This window comes from Mytilus californianus, unplaced genomic scaffold (genome assembly GCF_021869535.1).
Source record: "Mytilus californianus isolate M0D057914Y unplaced genomic scaffold, xbMytCali1.0.p SCAF_9, whole genome shotgun sequence".
NCBI lineage: Eukaryota > Metazoa > Mollusca > Bivalvia > Mytilida > Mytilidae > Mytilus > Mytilus californianus.
This window is the reverse complement of record NW_026262745.1, coordinates 32,980,677-33,004,792: the sequence shown is the minus strand read 5'-3', so window position 1 is coordinate 33,004,792 and position 24,116 is coordinate 32,980,677. Positions and strand designations below refer to the sequence as shown.

The 24,116-nt window shown below is 32.5% G+C and overlaps 1 protein-coding gene across 2 annotated transcripts; it reads right to left on the bottom strand.

Moving 5' to 3' along the window:
- Nucleotides 1-1,852: 1,852 nt before the first annotated feature.
- Nucleotides 1,853-6,052, bottom strand: LOC127715102 (membrane-associated guanylate kinase, WW and PDZ domain-containing protein 2-like). 2 transcript variants are annotated; one of them, XM_052221146.1, is made up of 5 exons: nucleotides 5,155-6,052; nucleotides 4,257-4,464; nucleotides 3,353-3,501; nucleotides 2,387-2,455; nucleotides 1,853-2,061 (listed from the first exon to the last, which is right to left on the bottom strand). In XM_052221146.1, exons 1-5 carry the CDS (start codon nucleotides 5,858-5,860, stop codon nucleotides 2,033-2,035), a joined length of 1,161 nt encoding a protein of 386 aa, XP_052077106.1. In that variant the 5' UTR covers nucleotides 5,861-6,052; the 3' UTR covers nucleotides 1,853-2,032. The 2 variants fall into 2 exon arrangements, with proteins under 2 accessions (XP_052077106.1, XP_052077107.1); XM_052221147.1 differs by having other exon boundaries at nucleotides 1,853-2,058.
- Nucleotides 6,053-24,116: the final 18,064 nt, after the last annotated feature.

Sequence of the window (24,116 nt, the reverse complement as noted above, 5' to 3'; positions counted from 1 at the left end):
ATAGACATTTACCCTCAAAGACATAAATCAAAAGCTTTCTGTTGCCCTCGGTCATCATCTCGAACAAATGTAACGCTGTTATAACCATGAAGAGAAACGGAAACCAAAGGCTACAAAATATCGAATTCCCAATCCGATCAACTGAGAGAAAATCAGGTACATATATAATAGATGCAGTCGAGGACTATGTCAGAAAAGCACGAGCCAGATTGTCCTCCACTGGATACTATCTGAATGTATCAAGGTTGTTCCATCATGTATTTATAAGCACATCCAAAAATCTATGATGTAAAATAAGCACATGGATTCCTAATCTTTTCAAAAAGTCTGAGGTTGCTAAGGCAATAACCTCTCTGCTGTTGACAAAACTTTGAATTGTTCGGAAAACTCAGGATTGTCTCCCATATAAATAGATTACCTTATCTGTATTTTGAAAAACTTTCCGAATTTTGTGACCTCAATGATGAGGTTTTTTTTTTTGTGTATAATACAGGATGGTCTTAGATTCTAAGTGCTGACGTCGTGTATTGTTTTATTTACTGTTGCAGTTTTAGGAGGGGTTCGTGTTGCTCAGTCTTTAGATTTCCATGTTGTGTTTTGTGTACTGTTAACATTGAGTGTCTGTTGTTTTTTTTTTCTTTTTTAGCCATGGTGTTGTTAGTTTATTTTCGACTTATAAGTTTGAATGTCCCTTTGGTATCTTTCGGCTCTCTTTTCCTTTTACTTGTTTATAATCCAAACACACATACAATTTAATCTAAGATAAATTTAATTATATGTGTGTTAGGGTTATTAATCCTTGTTATGTTGTATACCTATGATGTATGTTTAAAAATATTTGTCTGCTGGATCCCAATTACTATCACGTTCACCAATTATGTCTGTTTTGGTTGCTCACACAATTTTGTCAATAAAACGAAACTACATACAACTGTCATACAATTGGGAGTTTTAGCTAACTATGAAACCAGGTTAAACCAACCGTTTTCTTCGGAAATGCTGGTACAAGTCAGGAATATGCCAGGTTATTTTAGTTGTTCTGTTGGTTGATATAGTCGAGCGTTTTGTTTTTTCAGTTTATATGGACTTCACCCTTGTTTAATTTACTTTGGAGATCGGTAATTTTGTTATTACTATTTTATATTAACACAGCTATCTTTCCAATAATTGGATAAAAGTGAGGCGGAAGATACCAAAGGAATATTCCAACTCATACGTCGTAAACAAACTGACAATGCCATGGCAATAAACGAAAAACGAACAAAAGACAAACACAAGTATACAAAACACGACTGAGCAACACGAACTAAACCAAAAGCCAGGGAGGATATATATGTAACCTGTTATCTGGATATTATGTAATAATATTGCATGTACTGATTCTCAAATTAAAAAGAACATGAATGTAGAAAAGTATCATAAATAAAACTGCATCCTTAATTATATTTAGACCAAGTAAATATTTGAATATACCTAATTGTTTATTAAAGCGAAGGAGGAATTTTTATCTGGTATAAGCGAAAACATATAAATTAAATCTTACCCAGTATGGTGTCCTTAGTTTCAGCTTTATCCAAAAGAGGACATTGCTTTACATTAGGGCGATGTTTATAAAAGCACGGAGGTTGTAGGAGAAGGTCTCATACAACCTCCTGAATAAAAGTAAATAAAACCTAGTGCTGGTTAATTATTGAATAACCTGGTGAAAGAAGGTGCCTGTCAAAATACTAATAACTTTTACAAACGGTTTGTACAAATTATAGTTAGTAGCTATAGAAAATTACAACATGTACACAATGTTTATGAATGTGAAGCAATTTAAACAAAACAAAAAAAGAACAGCTACGTTTTGCTAGATTTATTCTTTATATTGAATACATTATTGCCTGGTAGAATATTCGTTATCTACAGTCGGTGGTTTACATGGAGGTTCAATAATATCCTTCTGCATGTTTAGCCGATTGTGCTTCAGATTTGTTGACAGCTTTGTTAAGTGCATCTCTCTTCCTTGAATGATACATCATTTTAATTTTCATTTTAATCCTGGTTGAAAGTATTCTGCTAAAAAGCAAAGAGCATATAATGACACCTATAAAGTGAGTAAAAACATTTATATATATAGTATTTCTTCAAACTTGGTAAATTAATCATGGCACTTTCTAAATATTAACCAGTATTGCGGCAGGCAGTGATTTCAAGGAAGAGTCGTTATTTTTCTTGGCCATCAGTTATAAAACTATGTTAAACGCCTCAAGTACGTCATATTCAAATTCATTAAAATCTTGGTATTTTACAAGAATTCTTACGCTTAAAAAAATATTTTTTACTTGAAATGTTCCATGGGTCTAATCAAGTTTGTTTAACCACAGGTACAAAGCACTCTTACCTTTATCTTTCACCATATGATTACATTGCTGTCTGTCTTTTAAGTAAACATGCAACCAGTAAGGCATTGCTGTAAAAAGGCATTCGTTGTTTTTAGTATTGTTTGTTATGAATAAAAATAACCATGATACTTACAGAAAAAAATAATACAGTCTACAACGTTAGACAGATGTCTTTAATAAAATAATACAGTCTACAACGTTAGACAGATGTCTTCAATAAAATAATACAGTCTACAACGTTAGACAGATGTCTTCAATAAAATAATACAGTCTACAACGTAAGACAGATGTCTTTAAAACATGTCAGGTTTTAAATCAACCAGAGTATATACAATTTGTGAATATTTTAAGAAAAAATATATTGAAACATTAACATTTCTTATATCAACAATAAATTCTCCAAATAACAAAAATCATTAAGATATGGAATACGATAACCACTGACGACGTTCCTGTTTTTGAAGAGGCTCATGAATTGGTTGTGAAAACGCAATTTAAAAAATGTATGATATATAACAAAAACGTTATATAATAAACCATATATTTCACTGTATTAAAGAATGGCCCTATAGTTGTTTATATTCTCGTCCTTTGGCCTCTGGGGGATAGTTGTCTTATCAGCAATCATACCAATTCTCCATATTTGTACATCGTAGTTACCGAAAGCTAGCTCAAAGAACTCGACCTGTTTTATACGGGATGTAAATTTTATGTGTCACAGAGTTTTGATAACATATTTTTCTTTTTGTCCGAGAGGAGATTGTTCTTCAATATTGAGATTTGATTAGTCATCGGCCGTTGCATATTAATACTTCTCTTTGTGAAGTACTTTTTTTTCATTTCACGTTTTCATATCTGTGTTACAACATAACAAATGTTAGTAGTTAGGTCCTATATTTGATTCTTATGAAAATACCAACTGTATCTGTTTCTCAATTAATCAATATAAACTAAAAAGAACATACCGTGTGCTCGGTATGCTTTTCCAGGAACCAAGTTAAATTTTTGTTTCTGAGTATTCCTTGAGATGTGTTCTAAAGTTGTCTGATTTTCTTCATCTTGAAATGATGATGGGACGAAGGGGTGTTCATACTTAGCAGTTTTTGTAAGAAGACTGAAATGTAACATATGATACAATCGTAAAAACATATGTATATGTGTACAGTAAAAACATTTTCCTTTCAAAACTAAGTTCCCTACTGTGACTTGGTGTGTCAAAGGCATCGACGTAACAGAACATAACAATGAATTTGGATCAACTGACCAGATGGTATACATAATGGAGCTGCAAAACCAAAGGAGTATCCAGAACCCATAGGTCGATACAAGGCAAACAACACCTTGACCAAAAATAAATAGGCGGATAAATATTATATCTATATATGGGTCGATATAAAGCTCTATTTCACGATTGTATATACCAGCTCAATATTTTTTATTAATCCGTTTATAGTGTGTCACTGCTTGTGACGTGTTTCTGTGGGTTGTACATGATGACTTGCATGGATCCCCTGTCGAGGTCGGCGATTTTTTTTTTCTGACATTTTTAATGTTTTAATATTATATCCAGAAATTGGAATTTCTATAACTCATTCTTAGGTTGTTTGTGACAAGTGTTCAGTGCAATAGTCTGTCTTTTATATGGCCATGGTGTTGTTTCTGTTTCTTCAATTTTCGATTTATAATTGCCCTTATTAAGTACTTTACAATTTTCTTCTGTGCATTTTCATTTTTCAAACTTTTGACAGAAAGTTTTTTTGTTATGCGTTTATACATCTATGTTGTGATATGTGCATTCAATTACATTTGCTGACAAATATGAATAAATTTCAGTGTTTTACACATGTACAATAATCGTAAATTACAAACTTGACATAGTAAACCCCATGTTCTTGAGACTCAATTCTATCCCAGTTAGTTGGCAGACTATCTTTTATAAGAGGATGACTCCAGTGTGTAGTTTTCTTATTGTGGTCAATGTAGTATTTTCTACCACGAAATGTCCAATTATAACTCCAACCCATCGGTAAAGATATTTCGACGGGTTCGTTTATTAAGTCTTCGTCTCTTTTGAATGCTGCAAAGTATACAAAGTAGCAATAACAAAAACTGCATTTACATGAACAACAACTGTTTATAATTTAAATCTATTCTAAATTATTAAGCATTCACCATTGGTTTCATAAAACTTTTTCAGCAATTTACTCAAAGCTCCCTAGAATATAATTTGGTCATATGATAGAAAACATTTCCTGGCAATCATTCTATTGTTTTTATTATTAACATGCACAGAGCGAACCAACTTCATTCTGAATGTCAACCAGTATAAAATCATTACAACGACACTTTTTTTGATTGGGCTGAATATTTATTCCTAAAATATCACTGTGTAACACACCCATCGGTCCCTTATGACATTTTTTTGTTTCTTGTTTAGCCTAGTTGGGTACAATGTTTTAAGACAGGAGTTGAAAGCTTAATCGATGTTAATCCGAATAGTTCAGGCATTACTTTCAACTACTCTATACGATGGGTGCATTATAGCGCGTTGGAAAAATCGATTACGTGGAGTCTAGTAAGACTGAAAATGGATGTTCACCAAGAAACAAAATGACTCTAAAAGGAAAACTGAATTTAATACGTACAAATCTCCCGAAAGTCAATAAAAACTAATCAAATATACCAGCTGGCTAATATTTGGTACCCCAGATGCGTATAGTAAGTTACAAAATATGTGATTCAACTATCCATCAACTATTCAGTTTACCTGTGGTTTCTGGATTTCCACGACCAAGATTTTTTTCTTCATTTGTCAAATGTTGTATATCTCTACACTTTTCAGAATTTCGTTCCAGTTCTAACTGTTGTTGGTTGGATACAGTTTGAGCATTGTTTCGATCTGCATCAAACAACTGTTGTATTGCTTCGCATTGATTTTGAATTTTACATTTCTCTACCAATGTTTGTGCATTTTCCTGTTGTTTAGACATTTGCAGTTGATCCATCTCTGACAGATTAATAGTTTTACTTTTAACTGAACTTTGTTCTACATCTGGTGATTTACTTTGTCCTGGTGTAAACTGGTCCAACTCTGACAAAACCTTAATTGCTCTGCTTTGTTCTTGCATGGCTTCTCTCATCCGTTTAAGTCCATCCTGCAGAAGAAATGCAACTTTTTGCAATTCCGTTTCTGACTTTTTTAGTTTCGTCCTGTTTGTTGAATTTTCCGAATCTACGCCAGCCATTAAAATGTCAACTGGTTTCTGGATCAAATGTTCAATAGTTTCCATTACCATTTTGAAAGCATCCGTCAGGGCGTTGATTGCAGTCCTTAATTTTCCATTTCGCAATTTTAAGTTGAATGTATCACCTGAACTAGAACTTCCATATGTACTCGAATTATACGGATATTCATTTCTGGTCTTGAAGAAAAATAAATCCTCTGAACTATTACATAAACTTTCACTATCCATATCGTCACTGGGGAGTTCAATGCAACGATAGCTATATATAGTACAAAATGTATAATTAACCAACAATAAAATTAAGAAAACGACAAATTTGTAGTTTCGTTGTAACGAATTTCACATTGATTCTATTTATAGCCACTGGTGTTGTGTATTATCTTAAATTTAAACGAACAACAATACAATCCTTGAAATTCTTTGCATTCCAAATCATATATAAAAATAGAAAAAGTATGCTATGATAAATTATCCTACCTGTATACAATAAATATAAAAGAAAACAACAGCTACGTTGAATACAATGTAGCTTATTTATAGACGATAACGACATATTAATCTGTTTTTAATTAATATTTGATCATATTTAATAATGAAACAAAAAGCAAACCGACAATTAACGACATATATATATATAGAGGACCGCGGATGACCCTCACAAAGGTGACAGCGGGAATAACACTCAGGTTTTTTTTATATAGTAATTTAATCATAGTACACAATGTTATATATGAGGGTCTGGATAGTGTTTACAGAATAGAGAATATAATGGCAAAAAAAAATAATGAATCGAGAAAAATTAGCAAAAAAAAGTAAAGAATAGAGAATAATGTGGTGCAAAAGTTTAAAAAATAACTGGGAAAAAAGAATTAGGTAATATAATGCTAATTATAGAAATGAACGATGTACAGAATAAGGAAATCATATAATCACATGTAAAGTTAATAGTAAAGCAATGTTCGTGAGAATTTCACAGAATAAGCGTTACTTTTAAAGATTGAGAATTGACAAAAAAAATCCTAAGTATGAGGTAGAAAATTTTAATTTTTGTTTTTTTGTTTTAGTGGAAATCAGACTTTAATTTTATGGCAGATGTATTCGTAGAATTTTTTCTGTTGGTTCCTATAAAAGTTGATGAAGGAATAATCGTTTAAGTTAGTGAAAATGTGTCTTACCGTATAAAAGACCAGTTAGATATCAAACAATTATATTAATTCATTTTACATAATTCCAAACAGCCAAAAAAATATGTCCTTTATACGTTAAAATGCATCACATTCAAACAAACAGGTAAGCAACAGTAATTTGAATACGAGGTCGTACTAAGACATCACTCATCACTGCAATAATCATAGCATAACACTCTACTTAAATGATGTGTGGAGTCAATACATACCAAAGTAGCAAAACTCATTTGATGTAAAACTGTCCCAAAGTGTGTATTTCAATCGGATAAGCGAAATTAAAATAGTTATGATTGCGTCATTTTTAACCAATATCACCGAGTAATAAGAGCTTCATTTTTTCGTAAGATTTTGTTTTTACAGCGATCGAGTTTAAGGAGTTTGAGTATTCACATTACTTGTTTCATTCCCACCATATATTGATATTCTGTCACAAGTAACAAACAACGTCCGCGCACTAAACTCATTTAGTGTTTACTGAAAAGGTACCGCTGATGGTAGTCTATAAATCTCCAAGGGTACCATATGTACGAATAACCAGTGCTTCCGTAAATAGCTCTTCATTTCCAGTATCCGATAGAATTGTGTCATGGTTATATCATGTATATTACTAAGATTGCAACTTCTTCATTCAAAGTTAGACATAGACACTTTTGCTAACTCTATTAATCTCTTTTGCTTTTTAAACGTGCTTTATCTATGTTTTTTCTTTCAAAATTTTGGTCTCAAGCGTACCAGATAAAAGTTATTAAATCCAGAATCGCATTTTATGCCAATTATAATTTGCCGTTTTACACGCAGCAATCATATCACTATCAATCAGAATATTTTGATACTGACCAAAATTATCAATGAACATTGTGGATACTTGGTGTCTTGAATACTTCCAATTGTCTAAGATTGTCATCGTAGTATTAGTTGGTGAGCAAGCGCCTCATATAGAAACAAACAGCACGCTGCACGCTTGTATCTTTTGATTGAAGTTGTATGGGTTTTCCTGACTAAACGTATCGATTCCAGTCGGACGTGGCTGCGTGTTTATACATCCCGAACAACCAAACGTATCCTCTCTTCATCAGCATCAGAACGGGGTCAAAGTGACAATATTTCTTTACCCCATTCAATGATTTCGGTCAACTTTTATGTTTGAATAGGACACGCGTTTAAATGATATGAATAAAGGAGATATGAGGTAATTGTACGTCTATGAGAAAGCTCAGCAGCAACTAGTATTCACCATATCTTGACATCTAGACACCTTTACAGTCTCTTCGAATATAGACAAGCGCCTACACAAACGGTAAGTCAATAACTGTTCACGTTTAAATAAATGCATGGATGCAACAGCAAACTTCTATGGCAAATAACGTCGGAGTCAATATGAGGCTTAAATAGGGGTATAAGAATATTTCATAAAAGAGAACACATTTAATTGCAAAGGAAATCATAGCCAAATATGTAAAGTACACATTGCTTTAACCAAAATATTACATATATATATTTATGTGTGTTTTAATAACAACTTTATTTATGTTGTCTTCTTGTAGGTACACAATCGAGTATGAAAATAAAGATAATAACAGATACAATAATAAGACACCCTGTAACACCAATGCAAGCAGACGAGAATCTTTTGTCATGCGCACTTGTGATCTCTCTTTTTGTAGAGGAGAGCGTTTTCTTTTTAATGGATATTGCACTTTTCAGCTCTTCTACTGACGTTCTTTCTTTTAAAATGTGGTTTGTAGAATGGCTTACATCAGAGCTTTTACAATCACAGCCGTGATTTGACACTTCTGAAAACATATTTTGATTTTAAAGTTCATGAAAAAAGCATATGCATATTCAAAATCAAAAACATTATTTCTATTTTTACATAGGACATGGGGTTCATGTCATAAACTACCGTATATGTAATACTCGACATATAATTTCCTAAAAGAATCGTTATCCACAGAAACCAGGGCATCCATTGGTAAGGCAATTAACATTTTGAAATAATCTTTAGTTCAATGTTTAAATGCATTTTCAGTTGATCAACAGTTTTTAATACAAATAACGATTTCTGGGATTTGGGTGGGTGGGGGGGGGGGGGGGGATATTTCAAACTGGCTGAAAAAATCATAACCATCATAAATTCATACCTCTACTTCCTCTTTTATACTTAATTATTCAATAGTCCATGTTTTCCTTTTGAAACACCGAACACATTCGGTTCAAAACTAAATACTAGAGCACAATGATATTAGGTACTAAATATTCTTCTTCTTATACTGTAAAGCTGGACTGAATTTCAATCTTATTTCAAGTAAGTCAGGCATTTTAGTATTTCGTGCGATTTGTTTCGCCTTATTTATTTATCTATGTGTGTGCTGCTTTTAATCTGTATAATTTGAAACATTGCTATAAATACAAAAGCTTGTTCTTGGAATAATCTCAATGTTGTTTTTTTTTTATTGTCCCCTTGGTATCTTCAGACTCTTTTTATGTAACCATGAGTTCAAAAAACTTGTATGATTTAACTTAATATACACATATACAGCTATCAACTGTGTTATATAGATAAATCTTACCAGTATTATTTAAAACAATCCATTCTCCTGAAGATCCATATCCTGTCATAACTCCTACAGACTTGATAGAGAACGAATTTGGGTCATGCCAGGATAAAACTTTGTTTTGACACCTATCTACTCCTTTTCCAATGCTGATCGATCCATTTATCCAGGATATCCAAAATGCTTTATATTCTTTGCAGTCCAAAACTCCAGAATGCATTAATATATACGATTCTACTTGTTGATGTAATCTACGGACACGAAGTTTAAAATTTTGATTTGATCCAAAAGCAATCTCGTAATAGTTTTCTTGTGCAGACATTTGTTTTGAACGACATAATGAAACAAAAGCATTGTTGCATGCTTTTATCAGAAACGTAACTGAGTTATCTACCTTGAATCCGTACATTGACAACGAAGTGTGGTAGTCCAATATATTATCCGGGTACCTGTAGGCATCTTTCTTTCCAGTGTTATTTGTGTGAATAAGAATAACCGACTTTCCTAGAAAAATATTAGTTTATTTTCACTTAAATATTGATGCTCTTCTATAGGAAACTATTTATAAACATAGTACCTTGATCCCTATGAAAAAATGCACCGGAAATGTACTTTATTATCTTGTTTAATGATAATTGTACTTTTACTTGCGTATTGTTTTTTATGCAAATAATCATTCAAATTCCAAGTTAGATTCTTGCAAGTGGAGTCCTACATCCACATAAATCTCTGCATTTGTGTTCAAATTTGGTTATAACATTAACCGGTACCAATTTACTGCACCAGCTGTTCATTTCGACAATTAATATCTCTTAAATGATCGAGGCCAAAATATTTGAAAATCCAAAACCTAATACAAACGTTGAAGAGCTGATAAAACCAAAAAGTATAAGTTTTGACGAATTTATTACATGTATATCCCTTCTTTAATACAAATCTTTGCTATGGAGGATCCAACAAAAGATATACTGTCTGTGCAAGAATTTTAACGACGACTCCTATAGATTATATTATTAATCGAATATTTTTAAGGATTTGTGATTCGTTAAAACTTGATCACATGTACATTTGTATATACTCAGTTCGCACGCAAATACTGTTGTGTTTAGCTTTTCATAGGTCAACAACAGCATATTGCACAGGGCATACAGCATCATATTAAATATACATTCTAGAAATCACCAATTTTACATTGTTCATGCAATAGATGTTGATTAATAATATAACAATTGTAGCCTTTGTTGAGGTCAATACGATGCTATATCGACCTAGAGAAGCATATGGACATCTGACTTCGTCCTCAGTCTATATGCTTCTCTTAGTTCGATATAATCTCGTATCAACCTCATACAAACGCTATAATTGTATAATATCATATGTCAGATAATAAATCAAAGTAAAGGATGTGAAAATATCACTTTATAAGTCTTCTAAACTTAGCCTGATATAAATTCATACAACAAATACTTAAATGTGTACTGACATACATATAATTGGAAACTTTAACATGTAAATATATCAAAAATATAACGATTTTTTTTAAAATTCCATGGACAATATATGTGGTAGTTTCAAAGTGCTATACACAAGTTATGAAAATAAAATATATAAAAACAACGACAAACCAAATATTGTTGAGTTATTGTGATTTTGTAAGACAGGTATAAAATTAAAATACACACATTGAAATCAGTAAATTAATTAAAAACAGGAAAGAACTGTGAGATAAAAAAAAAAGCTGTTTTCTGCATTGCAACAGTAACCATAGCCCGAGGAGTATTATTTGGGTGGTGTGGTGCTTATGAAGCTACATATATGATATGCATAGACTGACAATATAAAAATAAGAAGATTTGGTATGATTCCCAATATGACAACTCTCCACAGGAGACCAAATAACAAAGAAATTAACAACTATAGGTCACTGTACGGCCTTCAGCAATGAGCAAGGCCCATACCGCATAGTCAGCTATAAAAGTCCCCGAAATGACAAATGTACAACAATTCAAACGAGGAAACTAACGGCCTGATTTATGAACAATAAAATGAACGAAAAACAAATATGATATACAGCAACAAACGGCAACCACTGAATTACAGGCTCCTGACTTGGAACAGGCACATACAGAATGTAACGGGATTAAACATGTTTGAAGGCCCAACCCTCCGTCACCATCTTATAAGTACATCTAACGTTGCCTTGTTGGTAGACTTTTAAAAAAAAACCTTGATCCGCATATGTTTTTGGACACTAGAAAGTATAGCTATATCAATGATATTGATGTATTCTTATGCAAGGCGCTTTCAGGCTTGTTTAACCTCCAACGTTCTATGCAGAATTTCCAATCTGTCAATGATCATACGTCCATGTAAATGTTACAAACTTTATCTCAATTTTGTCCTTAGTAACAACTTATTAAATTTGACATTTAGCAATATTCAAAGGACCAAAACTCCCGAAAAGCCAGTGAAAATCGTCAATAACTTGACCTCCATTTTGTCATTAGTAATCAAATATTAAAATTTAAAAACAATTGATTGAACGGTTCTAATCTTATTGCACGACAATTATTCGCAGTCGTCCGCGCCCGCCTGATGCACTTTGCCACTTTAATAACCGACTTTTTTCTACAGAAAACTTGGATAAAAATAAAACTCAATGATCAAGATTAAAGGGGAAGATTATTGACAATGACAATAGCTTTTTGCTAGAAAAATGTTACATTTCACAGTTATCATGTGATCAAGATGATTGATTGATTTTTGTTTAACGTCCAGTGGCAAAATATTTCAAGCATGTTCAGGAATTTTACAAATTATCAGAAACTACAATATGTATGTCATGTAATAGAGGCCGTCCGGGATGACGATCGGGGAAATTGACCTACGGACCCATCAGAGAGTTTTTGCAAGGATTCTTAACATGCAGAGAATGTGGAACTCTTTCTACACGAGGCAGCCAATTTAACGTCCCACATTCTGACTGGATATGGCTGCGTACGTATGCATCCCGCACAGCCAATCGGACGCCCAACTTTGGCATGAAATGACTAATCAGTGACGCTCGAATCAAAGCAAGGGTTTTATTACCGGTCGAAAGAAGACCAAAATGACAATTTTTCGATTTACCCTGTCACCCGTATGGGGTTTTCATAATGCTTGTAATTTAAATGTTTGGTTGGCTTGCTTGCTTTGTTTGTTTGTATAAATGTTTGCTCAAGCATTGTAATTAAGATTGTCATTTGCAATCAATAGATAGGCTGGGCTTCAGCTTGTATACATTATACTTTTAAATGTTATTTGAAGTTAAGTATAATGCAGAGTATAATATATACAAGCTGAAGCCCCGCCTATCTATTGATTGCAGATGCAAATCTTAATTACAATGATTGAGCAAACATTTATACAAACAAAGCAAGCAAGCAAACCAAACATTTAAATTACAAGCATTAGGAAAATAGATCTAATTAAAATACACACATTGAAATCACCAAATTATTAAAAATAAGATATAAGGTGTAAAACTGACAGCACACCCAGTTTTCTATGTTTTGAAGGAAACCATTGTTGGAGGCGGATTTATGGGGACCGCTTATGGAGCTACATATAATTATGTTTAATGCATTAACATTTTACAAGTCTTCTAACCTTCTAACGTTGCCCTCTCAAAGATCAAAGAAAAACATACCAATCATATTACAACTTTATGTATTAGATTTACGTAGAAGTAATAAATAAAAATAAATGGGGAATGTGTCCATGGGACACAGATGATGCCCCCGTTTGCATATAACGTTAAAAAGGGACATAACTCAAGAACTGTAAAAGTGACGCTACCCAAATTTGTACTTGATCTGAGTTTTGTGGTAATAAGCATTGTGTATACGTTTCATAACATTTAATCGAGGCAAACTTAAGTTAGAGAACGGAAACAAAAAATTCAGCAATTTTTCCATTTGTAAAGGGGCATAACTCTAGAACGGTAAAAATGACGCCACCAAAATTCGAACTTGATCGGTGTTTTGTGGTAATTAGCATTGTGCATAATTTTCATAACATTTGGTTGAGGCAAACTAAAGTTAGAAACAGAAACGAATATTTCAGCAATTTTTCCATTTGTAAAGGGGCATAACTCTAGAACGGTAAAAGTGACGCCACCAAAATTCGAACTTGATCTGTGTTTTGTAGTAATAGGCATTGTGTATAAGTTTCATAATATTTGGTTGAGGCAAACTAAAGTAAGAGAACGGAAACCAATTTTGGGACGTACGGACAGACGTACGGACGGACGGACGTACGGACGTACAGACGGACAAGGGTAAAACTTAATGCCCCTCCGCTACGGCGGGGGCATAATTGTTTTATTTTTTCTCTTTTTCTTAAAAGAGCAATTAGTTTTGATAACGTCATTATCTGAAATTTTCCAGATACAGTAAATGGATTTGGAATGAAATCTTAATTGCGTCTTTTTTTTTCTGTCGTCAAATTGCTTTTGTATGGCCCTATGAATCGCAGTACTATCTTGTCTTTTTCTGGTTTGATTGCCAAAACCTGAACTTTTTGTTGATAGATGATAATGACTTCTATGTAAATTAACTTTCATTAAAGTATTATAATGTATCAACAAGTTCAGATTTTGTCAATTAATCCAGAAAAAGACAAGATAGTACATCGTTGTTCCTTTGATATACAGGCATGTATTGGTAATTTCCCAATTTTTCACGAGATTCTTTTCACTTTATATATATCCTTTCATTTGAAATTTAGTTTGCCCTTTATGGTGTGAGATAATTCTATAAGTCTTTTAGATGAGATACATTTGTCAAAGACGTCAAAAATATTGTATCGAACTGTAATTAGTGTACCAAATAATTTATTATATTCGTTATTTTGCACTTAGTGATGTACATATCACACTTTAATATCGACTTCATATATTGTCGGATCATTTTTCAAGTTTGTTCCTCTGTTGTTATTTTTGTAATAAAATGCATGAGATATTGATCCTACCTCTGTAAAAATTGAAGGAATAAAGAAGTATATCAAATATACAGCATACAAAAAATTATGTTCAATCCGTGACTAATACAATATACGATAAAAAAAAATAGACATGTAGTTTCTGCAAATTTGACCTGTAAGGGTGGTAAGCTTGGAATTTGTGCCTCCGATGAACAAAAAGGATACTTTAATTTTGGGCCGAAATTTTGACATGTAACAGGTAACCTATGAACTCCAGAAAAGACAAATAGATACTATTCAGGTAAGACTGATAGAAAAATGGCTTATGCACTATCAAAATAAAGTTACTTTGAAACACTGAGAAATGCGGTGTGTATTTTCTATTACTAAAATCTAAAATTTATAAGTATATCTTACCTATCCCAAAACATGTAAGGATCAAATAGGCAATTTTCATCCTTTGGTTTATACCTCAAGTCATTATAAGAAGCAGGTCGTTGTAACATAGAATCGAGCAACTGTATATTTTAATATCTGTTATATGCACAGGATGCATATGAAAGAAAAAGTTATTGAATTACACTTACAACACTGAAATTAATTAAGGTTTAATAAGAACAAAAGGAATTTGATAAATTTTATATACTACACAAATAAGATTTTGTGAATTTATTGCCAACTGTTCAAACATGTTTGCGTTGAAACTTGACCAAATAGATATTGTATTATTCACATATTGAACATATTCTGTATATGTGATAAACTTCTTTATCCCTTCAATTTTTGCATAGGTAGGATCAATATCTCATGCATTTTATTATAAATAAAACCCAACATAAGAAAAAAATAAAAAAAAAATATCCAGCAATAAAAGACAATTGATAATATAAATTTAAAGTCAAGTGCGCTATGTATATCAGTAGGTGCAAAATAGCGAATATAATAAATTACTTAGTAGTCTAATTACAGCTCAATAGAGTAATTTTGACCTCTTTGACAAATGTATTCTTTCTAAAAGATAAACAGAATTATCTAAGCTCGCATCACCTAAAGGGCAATATAAATTGGATAAGAAATAAATTGAGAATGTGTACATGGGACACAGATGATGCCCCCGCTTGCATATAACATTCTAAAGGGGCATAACTCGGGACGGTAAAGGTGACACCATCAAAATTCGGACGGACGGACGGACGTCTGGACTTACAAGAGTAACAATTAATACCCCCTCCGGTGACGGCGGGGGCACAAAATTAGTGGGGAAATGTATCCCATGAAAAACGAGGAAATTACCAATATATCAAAGGAACAACGATTTTATTGATGTTCTTCATCTTCAAAGTTAGCTGGAGGTATTCAACGAGGATCTTTGCTTTGCCAGTCATTAACTTTACCACAAATGTAATACTCTGAAACCACCAGGTGAATTAAAACCAAGCCACGCATTATAATTACTAACAGGATGGATTGGCCAATCAATATGGTCGGAGCTAGGGCAATTTTTTAAGAACAAAAAAGATTTCACAGACGTAAGTTCTTACCTGCGTGATAAATAGTTTTGCTAAATGAAATTACAAATGAAAAAGATAAAAAAGAACAGTTCTCCTCCATTATCAGTCCTCCTCGCACATGCTAACCTAATATGTGTTTATATAATTTGCATATCAAGTAGCAGAAATACATTACTTCTGCAAGGTCGCTGCAAGGTCGCATGTAGAAATTTGATCGTTGAATCAATTTAAACAAATATGCAACGGCCACCATTAAAATACACTAAAAAAAAACACCGGTTATCCAACAAGTTCCATTATTCCGCGGAAAAACCTTTTGATTTTGTTCTGATCATTTATTTTCTGCCAGATTTGTTTCTTCCGCTATTTGTTTGTTTCGCAAGATGTCGCTTAGATGTGTGGCATACATGATATCAAGCAGGTAATACGCTTTTGAAACTAACACTGCTTAACCCAACACTTTTCTTTGTAAGAGTTCTAACAACGTATCTCCCCGAACTCTGTTTTGTCTTGTTATCACAACTACTTTGCAATCGATAAAAGAAACTAATATTTTTTCTTCAAAGTTGCTCGTGTAGAAAATAATGTTGACCGAAGTGATACGGAGACTCCATATGAGAGTTAGTTTCCCTTATGTATTTGATATAAATTATATGCATATGTAACTGGTAAGCCATCAGTGAAACACAAGTCAAGTTAAAATCAACGTCCGATTTCACTTCAAATTAAAAAAAACACACTCAACAAATAAATAAAACATAAATCCCGTGGGTCCATAGAAAGGAAACAGCAAATTTATATAAAGGAAGATGCAACGATGTGTTCTACGAGGCCAGGCATTTAAATTGCATGTTGCTAGAAAAATCAGTACTTAAATATAAATAAACATGTTGCAATGACACGAGTAAGGTATCCAGGACCTCCCTTTTCTTTTCCGCTTGTGCCTAAGCGAACCGACCCGCGTATTAAATCGAGGAACTGCTGCACAACCCCCTCCCTTTTTGCTTGTCACTTTTTGGAGTGAGGATCGATGGGGCACTTTACCTGTTATTTGTGTAAAGACCGCTATACCTGACATAGTTTGTCACCATACGTCACACAAAGTATCAATCAATATGAACTTTGATTCTCTTTACATGGTGTAAACTGCCAATCAGGCAATCAATCGACATCCATATATTTATCAACCGATCGATTAATCATTAAAACAACCAACCAACAAAGCCAATCAACCAAGCAAATCATCGATTAATGAATGGGAAATGTGTCAAACTTGAAAGTATGCACATTTTATCAATCGATAATCCAACCAACCAACACAAATATTTACCAATCAACCATGTCACTTGGATGGTTGGGCCATGCAACCAACACAACCGACCAAAAATTCATGTAAGAAAAGGAGAAAAGACCTCCACTCACATTTGTGTGTTTAAACAATTGAGAGACAATTTTTTATATTTCACATGTAAAAGTTTCTAATGATGTCAGTACAATTTGAAATATTTGTGATTTTAATTTATATCAGGTCAGGTTTTATAGATTGATATTAATATCATTTATATAATTGTTTTAATCATTTCTGATATACAGTTACTGACTGTATATCGCCTTGTTTATGATGTTGACAATGCGTTTCCGTAGAGTTTTATTTATGACATCATTAAAAGTACAAGTTCACGGAATTTTTACACGGTTCACTCTAAATTACAAAATGATGGTTTTTACCCTAAATATTTCATTTGGAACAGTTGTAGGAGATGCAGTATATAAAGAATAACCATATGTTGATGTGGTTCATAAGTGTTTCTCGTTTCTCGTTTTTTATATAGATTAGACCGTTGCTTTTCCCGTTTGAATGGTTTTACACTACTAATTTTTTTGGGGGCCCTTTATAGCTTGCTGTTCGGTGTTAGCCAAGGCTCTGTGTTGAAGGCCATACTTTGTCCTATAATGGTTCAATTTTATAAATTGTGACTTGGATGGAGAGTTGTCTCATTGGCACCCATACCTCATCTTCTTATATCTATTATCTCGAAATATAAATTTTATTTGTACTCAGCTCAAAACAGGATAGAAATGCTTGACAAACCCTCGCTTTCGACCTGTTTCTAAGCCATGTATAAAATAAAATTATATTTTGAGACAATGTCTGGTTATTCTTTATATATGCCGGTTTGTTGATGGCTTTTTTTCATGGTATATATTTGTTAATTATCTCCATGAACTTTGTCTCAAATCCTCCTCCTCCTCCTCCTCCTCCTCATCATCCTCCTCCTCCTCATCATCCTCCTCCTCCTCCTCTTCCTCGTCGTCGTCGTCGTCGTCGTCGTCGTCGTCGCCGCCGCCGCCGCCGCCGCCGTCGATCAGCATCAGATTCACTCAAGCATGAAATGGTAAAGAGAAAAAAGTAATGATACTATATGAGAAGATTATGATGGTAATGTATTATCTAATAAAATGCTAAGCTTGATACGACCGCAGAGGTCAAACCCTGAAAAGTTGGGGCAAGTATGGACACAACATTCAAGCTTGATACAGCTCTGAATTTGGATTGTGATTAAATATTTGACACAGCATAGGTTTCTGACACAGAATGAATGTGGTCTAAGAACTTAAAAAATTTTAATTTACCTATTATGGTCCAATATCCAAAATCTAAATACATGGTTAGATTCAGCATATCAAAGAATCCAAAGAATTCAATTTTTGATGAAATCAAACAAAGTTTAATTTTGGACCCTTTTGACCTCAATGTGGACCTTTTTGATAAAGGGGCCTTAAAATCAAAATACATGGTTAGATTCAGCATATCAAAGAACCCCATATATTCAGTTTTTGTTGAAATCAAACAAAGTTAAATTTTGGACCCCAACTTGGACCAACTTGAAAACTGGGCCCATGATCAAAAATCTATACACATGTTTAGATTCAGCATATCAAAGAACCCCAAGTATTCAATTTTTGTTAAAATCAAACTAAGTTTAATTTTGGACCCTTTGGACCTTAATGTAGACCAATTTAAAAAACGGGACCCAAAATTAATAATCTAAATACACGGTTAGATTTGGCATATCAAAGAACCCCAATAATTCAATTTTTGATGAAATCAAACAAAGTTTAATTTTGGACCCTTTTGACCTCAATATGAACCAATTTGATAGCGGGGCCCACAAATAAAAAATTTAAATACATGGTTAGATTCAGCATATCAAAGAACCCCATATATTCAATTTTTGTTGAAATCAAACAAAGTTTAATTTGGACCCCAATTTGGACCAACTTGAAAACTGGGCCCAAAATCAAAAATCTAAATACATTTTAAGATTCAGCATATCAAAGAACCCCATATATTCAATTTTCGTTAAAATCAAACTAAGTTTAATTTTGGACCCTTTGGACCTTAATGTAGACCAATTTGAAAACTGGACCCAAAATTAAAAATCTAAATACACGGTCAGATTCAGCATAACAAATAAATAAATGTGGTCAAAGATTTTACAAATCTAATGCGCCATACTGTGCAATTAAAGATTACTTCTTGAAATTTTTTAATTTCTGAAATCTGAAATGAGAAAAAATTGACCCCCCCACAATTTCTTTTTACCCCCCCCCCCCAAAAAAAAAATTAAATGCTCCACTGGGGTGCAGCTTGATACGACCGCAGAGGTCGAACCCTGAACAGTTGGGGCAAGTATGGACACAACATTCAAGCTTGATTCAGCACTGAATTTGGATTGTAATTAAATATTTGACACAGCATAGGTTTCTGACACAGAATGAAAGTTGTCTAAGAAGTTAAAAATTTTCAATTTACCTATTCAAACCATATCATTATTATTTGCCTTTATATATAAATCAGAAATAACCAATTTAAAATGGAAAATTTTAAAGAAAAAAAAGGAAAAAAAAATCCCCCCCCCAAAATTTTTTGAACCCCCCTATGAGTCATTACCCCCAAACTCAATCCCAGCCTTCCCTTTGTGGTATGGTACCTTGCAGTACAATTTCAGAAAGATCCATACACTTGAACACAGGTTATTGTCTGGAAACTAGAAAAATGCTTGTTTTTTGGCCCCAAATTCCTAAACATTTAGGGCAATTACCCCCAAACTCAAACCCAGCTTTCCCTTTGTGATATGGAACCTTGCAGTACAATTTCATAAAGATCCATACACTTACACACAAGTTATTGTCCTGGAACTAGAAAAATGCTTGTTTTTTTTCCCTTTTTGGCCCTAATTCCTAAAATTTGGAGGCAATTACCCCCAAAATCAATCCCAGCATTCCCTTTGTGATATGGAACCTAATAGTACAATTTCATAAAGATCCATACACTTACACACAAGTAATTGTCATGAAACTAGAAAAATGCTTGTTTTTTGGCCCTTTTTGGCCCTAATTCCTAAAATTTGGAGGCAATTACCCCCAAAATCAATCCCAGCATTCCCTTTGTGATATGGAACCTTGTGATACAATGTCAGAGAGATCCATACACTTACACACTAGTTATTGTCATGAAACTAGAAAATTGCTTGTTTTTTGCCCCTTTTTGGCCCCTAATTCCTAAAATTTGGAGGCAATTACCCCCAAAATCAATCCCAGCATTCCCTTTGTGATATGAAACCTTGTTGTACAATGTCAGAGAGATCCATACACTTACACACAAGTTATGTCTGGAAGTTACAAAAATGCTTATTTTTGGCCCCTTATTCCTTAACAGTTGGTACCATAACCCCCAAAATCAATCCCCACCTTCCTTTTGTGGTATTGAACCTTATGATAAAATTTCATTGAGATCCATTAACTTAAACTATAGTTAGAGTGCGAAAACTAATGTGTCTTCGGACGACGACGACGACGATGACGCCAACGTCATACCGATATACGACCACAAAAATTGTTTTGCGGTCGTATAAAAATTCTTTCCCTCGAGATATGGTCATAATCTCAATTCAAATTTCCAATGGAATTTGTTACCATAATTACCCATTTAAATTTACCATAGTGCTAACTTAATCTATTTTATAATAGAATTTAAAATATGGTGTCAAATCTTTCATATGGATTTTTTGTTAAAAAAAAAAAAGATGCAACATTTGCAGATATTTTTACTGGTCTTCCTTTATAAATATGCATTTCTTTAAACATAATTCAAAAGCAGTGTAAGGGAAGTAATCAAAACGTTGTATTTGGATTACCTCCCTTACACTGTTTTAAATTGTCTTAATTGTTCATTAACCATTACTTTATACATAATTTAAAAACAGTGTAAGGGAGGTAATTCAAATGATGTATTTGATTTATCTCCCTTACACTGTTTTAAATTATGTTTTGAACTAAAGTTTTTGTCCATTAACCAGGACAACCTTGTTTTTCCCCCCTTTTTTGCCCCTAATTCCTAAATGGTTTGAGCCATAACCCCCCAAAGCAAATCCTAACCATCCCTTTGTGGTATGGAAACTTGTGGTATAATTTCAGAGAGATCCATACACCGTTCCACAAGTTATTGTCTGGAAACAAGAAAATGCTTATTTTTGGCCCCAAATTCCTTAACTGTTGGCACCATAACCCCAAAAATCATTCCCAACCTTCCTTTTGTGGTATTTAACCTTATGGTAAAATTTCATAGAGATCCATTCACTTAAACTAAAGTTAGAGTGCGAAAACCAATGTGTCTTCGGACGACGATGACGCCAACATCATACCAATATACGACCGCAAAAAATTTTGCGGTCGTATAAAAATTGATTGATTGATTCTTGGTTGAACCATTATCAAATACAAATGGAAAATTGGACAAGGGTGAACTTATACTTATCCAGCAACATTCATGATGGAGCATGAAAAATCAATTAACACTGTTCACTGACAAAAGTTGACTGAAGTTGTCAAAAATACCCAATTACCTATGAATCATTATATTTTAGTGGACTTCATAAGGTAGTTCTTAGGACTAATTCATGCATTTTTTCTTTTTGAACTTTGTACACCAATGGTTAGATGACACAAAGACAATTGGACGCATAGCAATAAAAATACATTACTCTGGACTTTTTGAACCAAATACTTACAAAATAAAAACTATTTTGGTTTATTCAATTAGTTTATTTATTTCTCTTGATGATAAAGAAATGATAACAGCACCTTAAATAAAACGTCAACATCTTAATAATATGTTAAAACATTATGGTACTTAAATAAACAGCAAATAATTTCACAGAATCTTCTATCATTAGGATTATTTCCCCTTGTTACCTATTGATATAAATGAGGCTTTGAATATATTTTTGGTTCTTTTTTATATTATCTTAACCATTTTTTACATTATAAATTGTGTTAATGCCTATGATATTTGTATACTCCATATTTGGTTAACCAGAAAGTCCATTGAAATAATCTTATATGTGCTATTGATACACCAGATAATAAGAAATGGACAAATTTAAATAATTTATTTTATCATTAAAAATTTTTATGTCACAAATCTAAGGTATCAAAGAAATTTCAACTTTATATTAATTTTCTAGTTTTCATTCTATAAACAAAACTCTGCAATAGTAAGAAATTTTGACCTTTTTGTTGAATGCATTAGATTAAAACATTGTTACTTTTTAGAAAGACACCTATATATCTTGGTATTAAATGAGTGTACCAAAACATTTAAAAAGCACGGTTTGGAATTTAAATTTTTGCACAAACTTATTCTTTATGGAATTATCCATGTTTTAAAATTGAATAAAAGGAGATGTAGGATAACAATCAATAAGGCAGCAACCATAACCTTTTTAAGGGAGATCAACAGTGAGTGTGATTAAGTATCAATATAATTTGTTGTCTAAAATGAGACTTCATTCATATGAATCCTGATAATACACAGGAAATCTATGCTTTATTATTTTAATAGTTGAACGAGGATGTGATAGTTCTTAACATTTGTGTGAATCTAAAAATCAGATTTTGTTTTTAAGGCAAAATAATCCTTGTTATGGACATACAACCAATTGATCTATGACCAATAATTTACCCTTCCTACCTTTCAACTTTCATTTTAATAAGATAGCCCTGAACAATTTTGCTTTAAACTGCTGGCATTTTTTTTAATATTTAAATACGGAGAACGTATAAAAAAAAACATACCCTATGGCAGTTTTTTTTCAATGATTCATTAGAATATTAAAAGATATAGTCTCATTTAATAATGTCAGAAAGCAATACTGTAAATTCGAAAATTATTGCATGCATTTATTACTGCTTATTTTGTAGAATGGACTAAAATGTGCGATTAATTATTGCGATTATAAGAATGTGAGTTCTTAATATTGGGATAATTCAGTCGAATTATTTGCATTATTAAAAACCTCACAATAATTTCTGAATTTACAGTATTATTTTATTGGTAGTGACCTTCATGAAATTCTGTACATTGATACACATTCATTATCATTATAAACCTGAATAAGCAATGTATACAATACATTTATATTCAAATCCTTTCACAAAAATGTCTTTTCATCCATCTAGCACAAACCTTTTAAGGTAACCTACCTTTATATAAATAAACATTTCTCAATAACATGAAATTCCTCGAATATACATTAATCTTAGAACACATTCTGAAAAGTTCCACATGTAAATTGTATAACGAAACTTTAAGTAAGTACACACCAACGTTTACTTTTATAACTTTTACTCCATTCATTTCTGTAGAATACATTACAATTTTCATAAAAATCCACAAATATCATATAAATAATCATGTACAAGACATATCATGGCATATAAATGAGTTTAAACGAAAGACTGTCTCTACAAAAATGTTGAAGACAGTTGATAATATACAAACATACTTTTCTGAGTCTTGATTATATTTCCTGGGAATGCATGGAGAAGCAAAAATTGGCAGTAAAGATAAATTTAATGATATCATATTCATGTATTTTAAACATTAAATTAATATATGACAGCAGACAATTTTAACAGTATATACACAAATTTAGCACTAGTACTGTTGATTAAATTTTACATTACCCAACTTTGTTAAAAGTTTAAAGTTAAGTTTGGTCTCAAAAATAAAGTTGTTGCAAAGAAAATAATATAACATGATTATTGACACTGCCATTGTTTTTTTCCACTGACCTTTTACGGTGCAAGATAAGAAAATCTCTGATAACTGTTTATCAGTTTCAAATGATATTGGAAAAAACTTTACTTTAAATGAATTGTCAGTCTAATTACAATGATGCTGTTAAAAAATCCTACGAAGTAA

What these genes read in the sequence shown, in the direction of transcription:
- LOC127715102 (XM_052221146.1), bottom strand. Translation starts at nt 5,860, where the DNA reads ATGGATAGTGAAAGTTTATGTAATAGTTCAGAGGATTTATTTTTCTTC. An exon ending in CATGGGGTTTACTATGTCAA is followed by an intron (nt 3,502 to 4,256) that starts GTTTGTAATTTA and finishes GTTACATTTCAG; the next exon opens with TCTTCTTACAAAAACTGCTA. An exon ending in TCATATGGTGAAAGATAAAG is followed by an intron (nt 2,062 to 2,386) that starts GTAAGAGTGCTT and finishes TTTGCTTTTTAG; the next exon opens with CAGAATACTTTCAACCAGGA.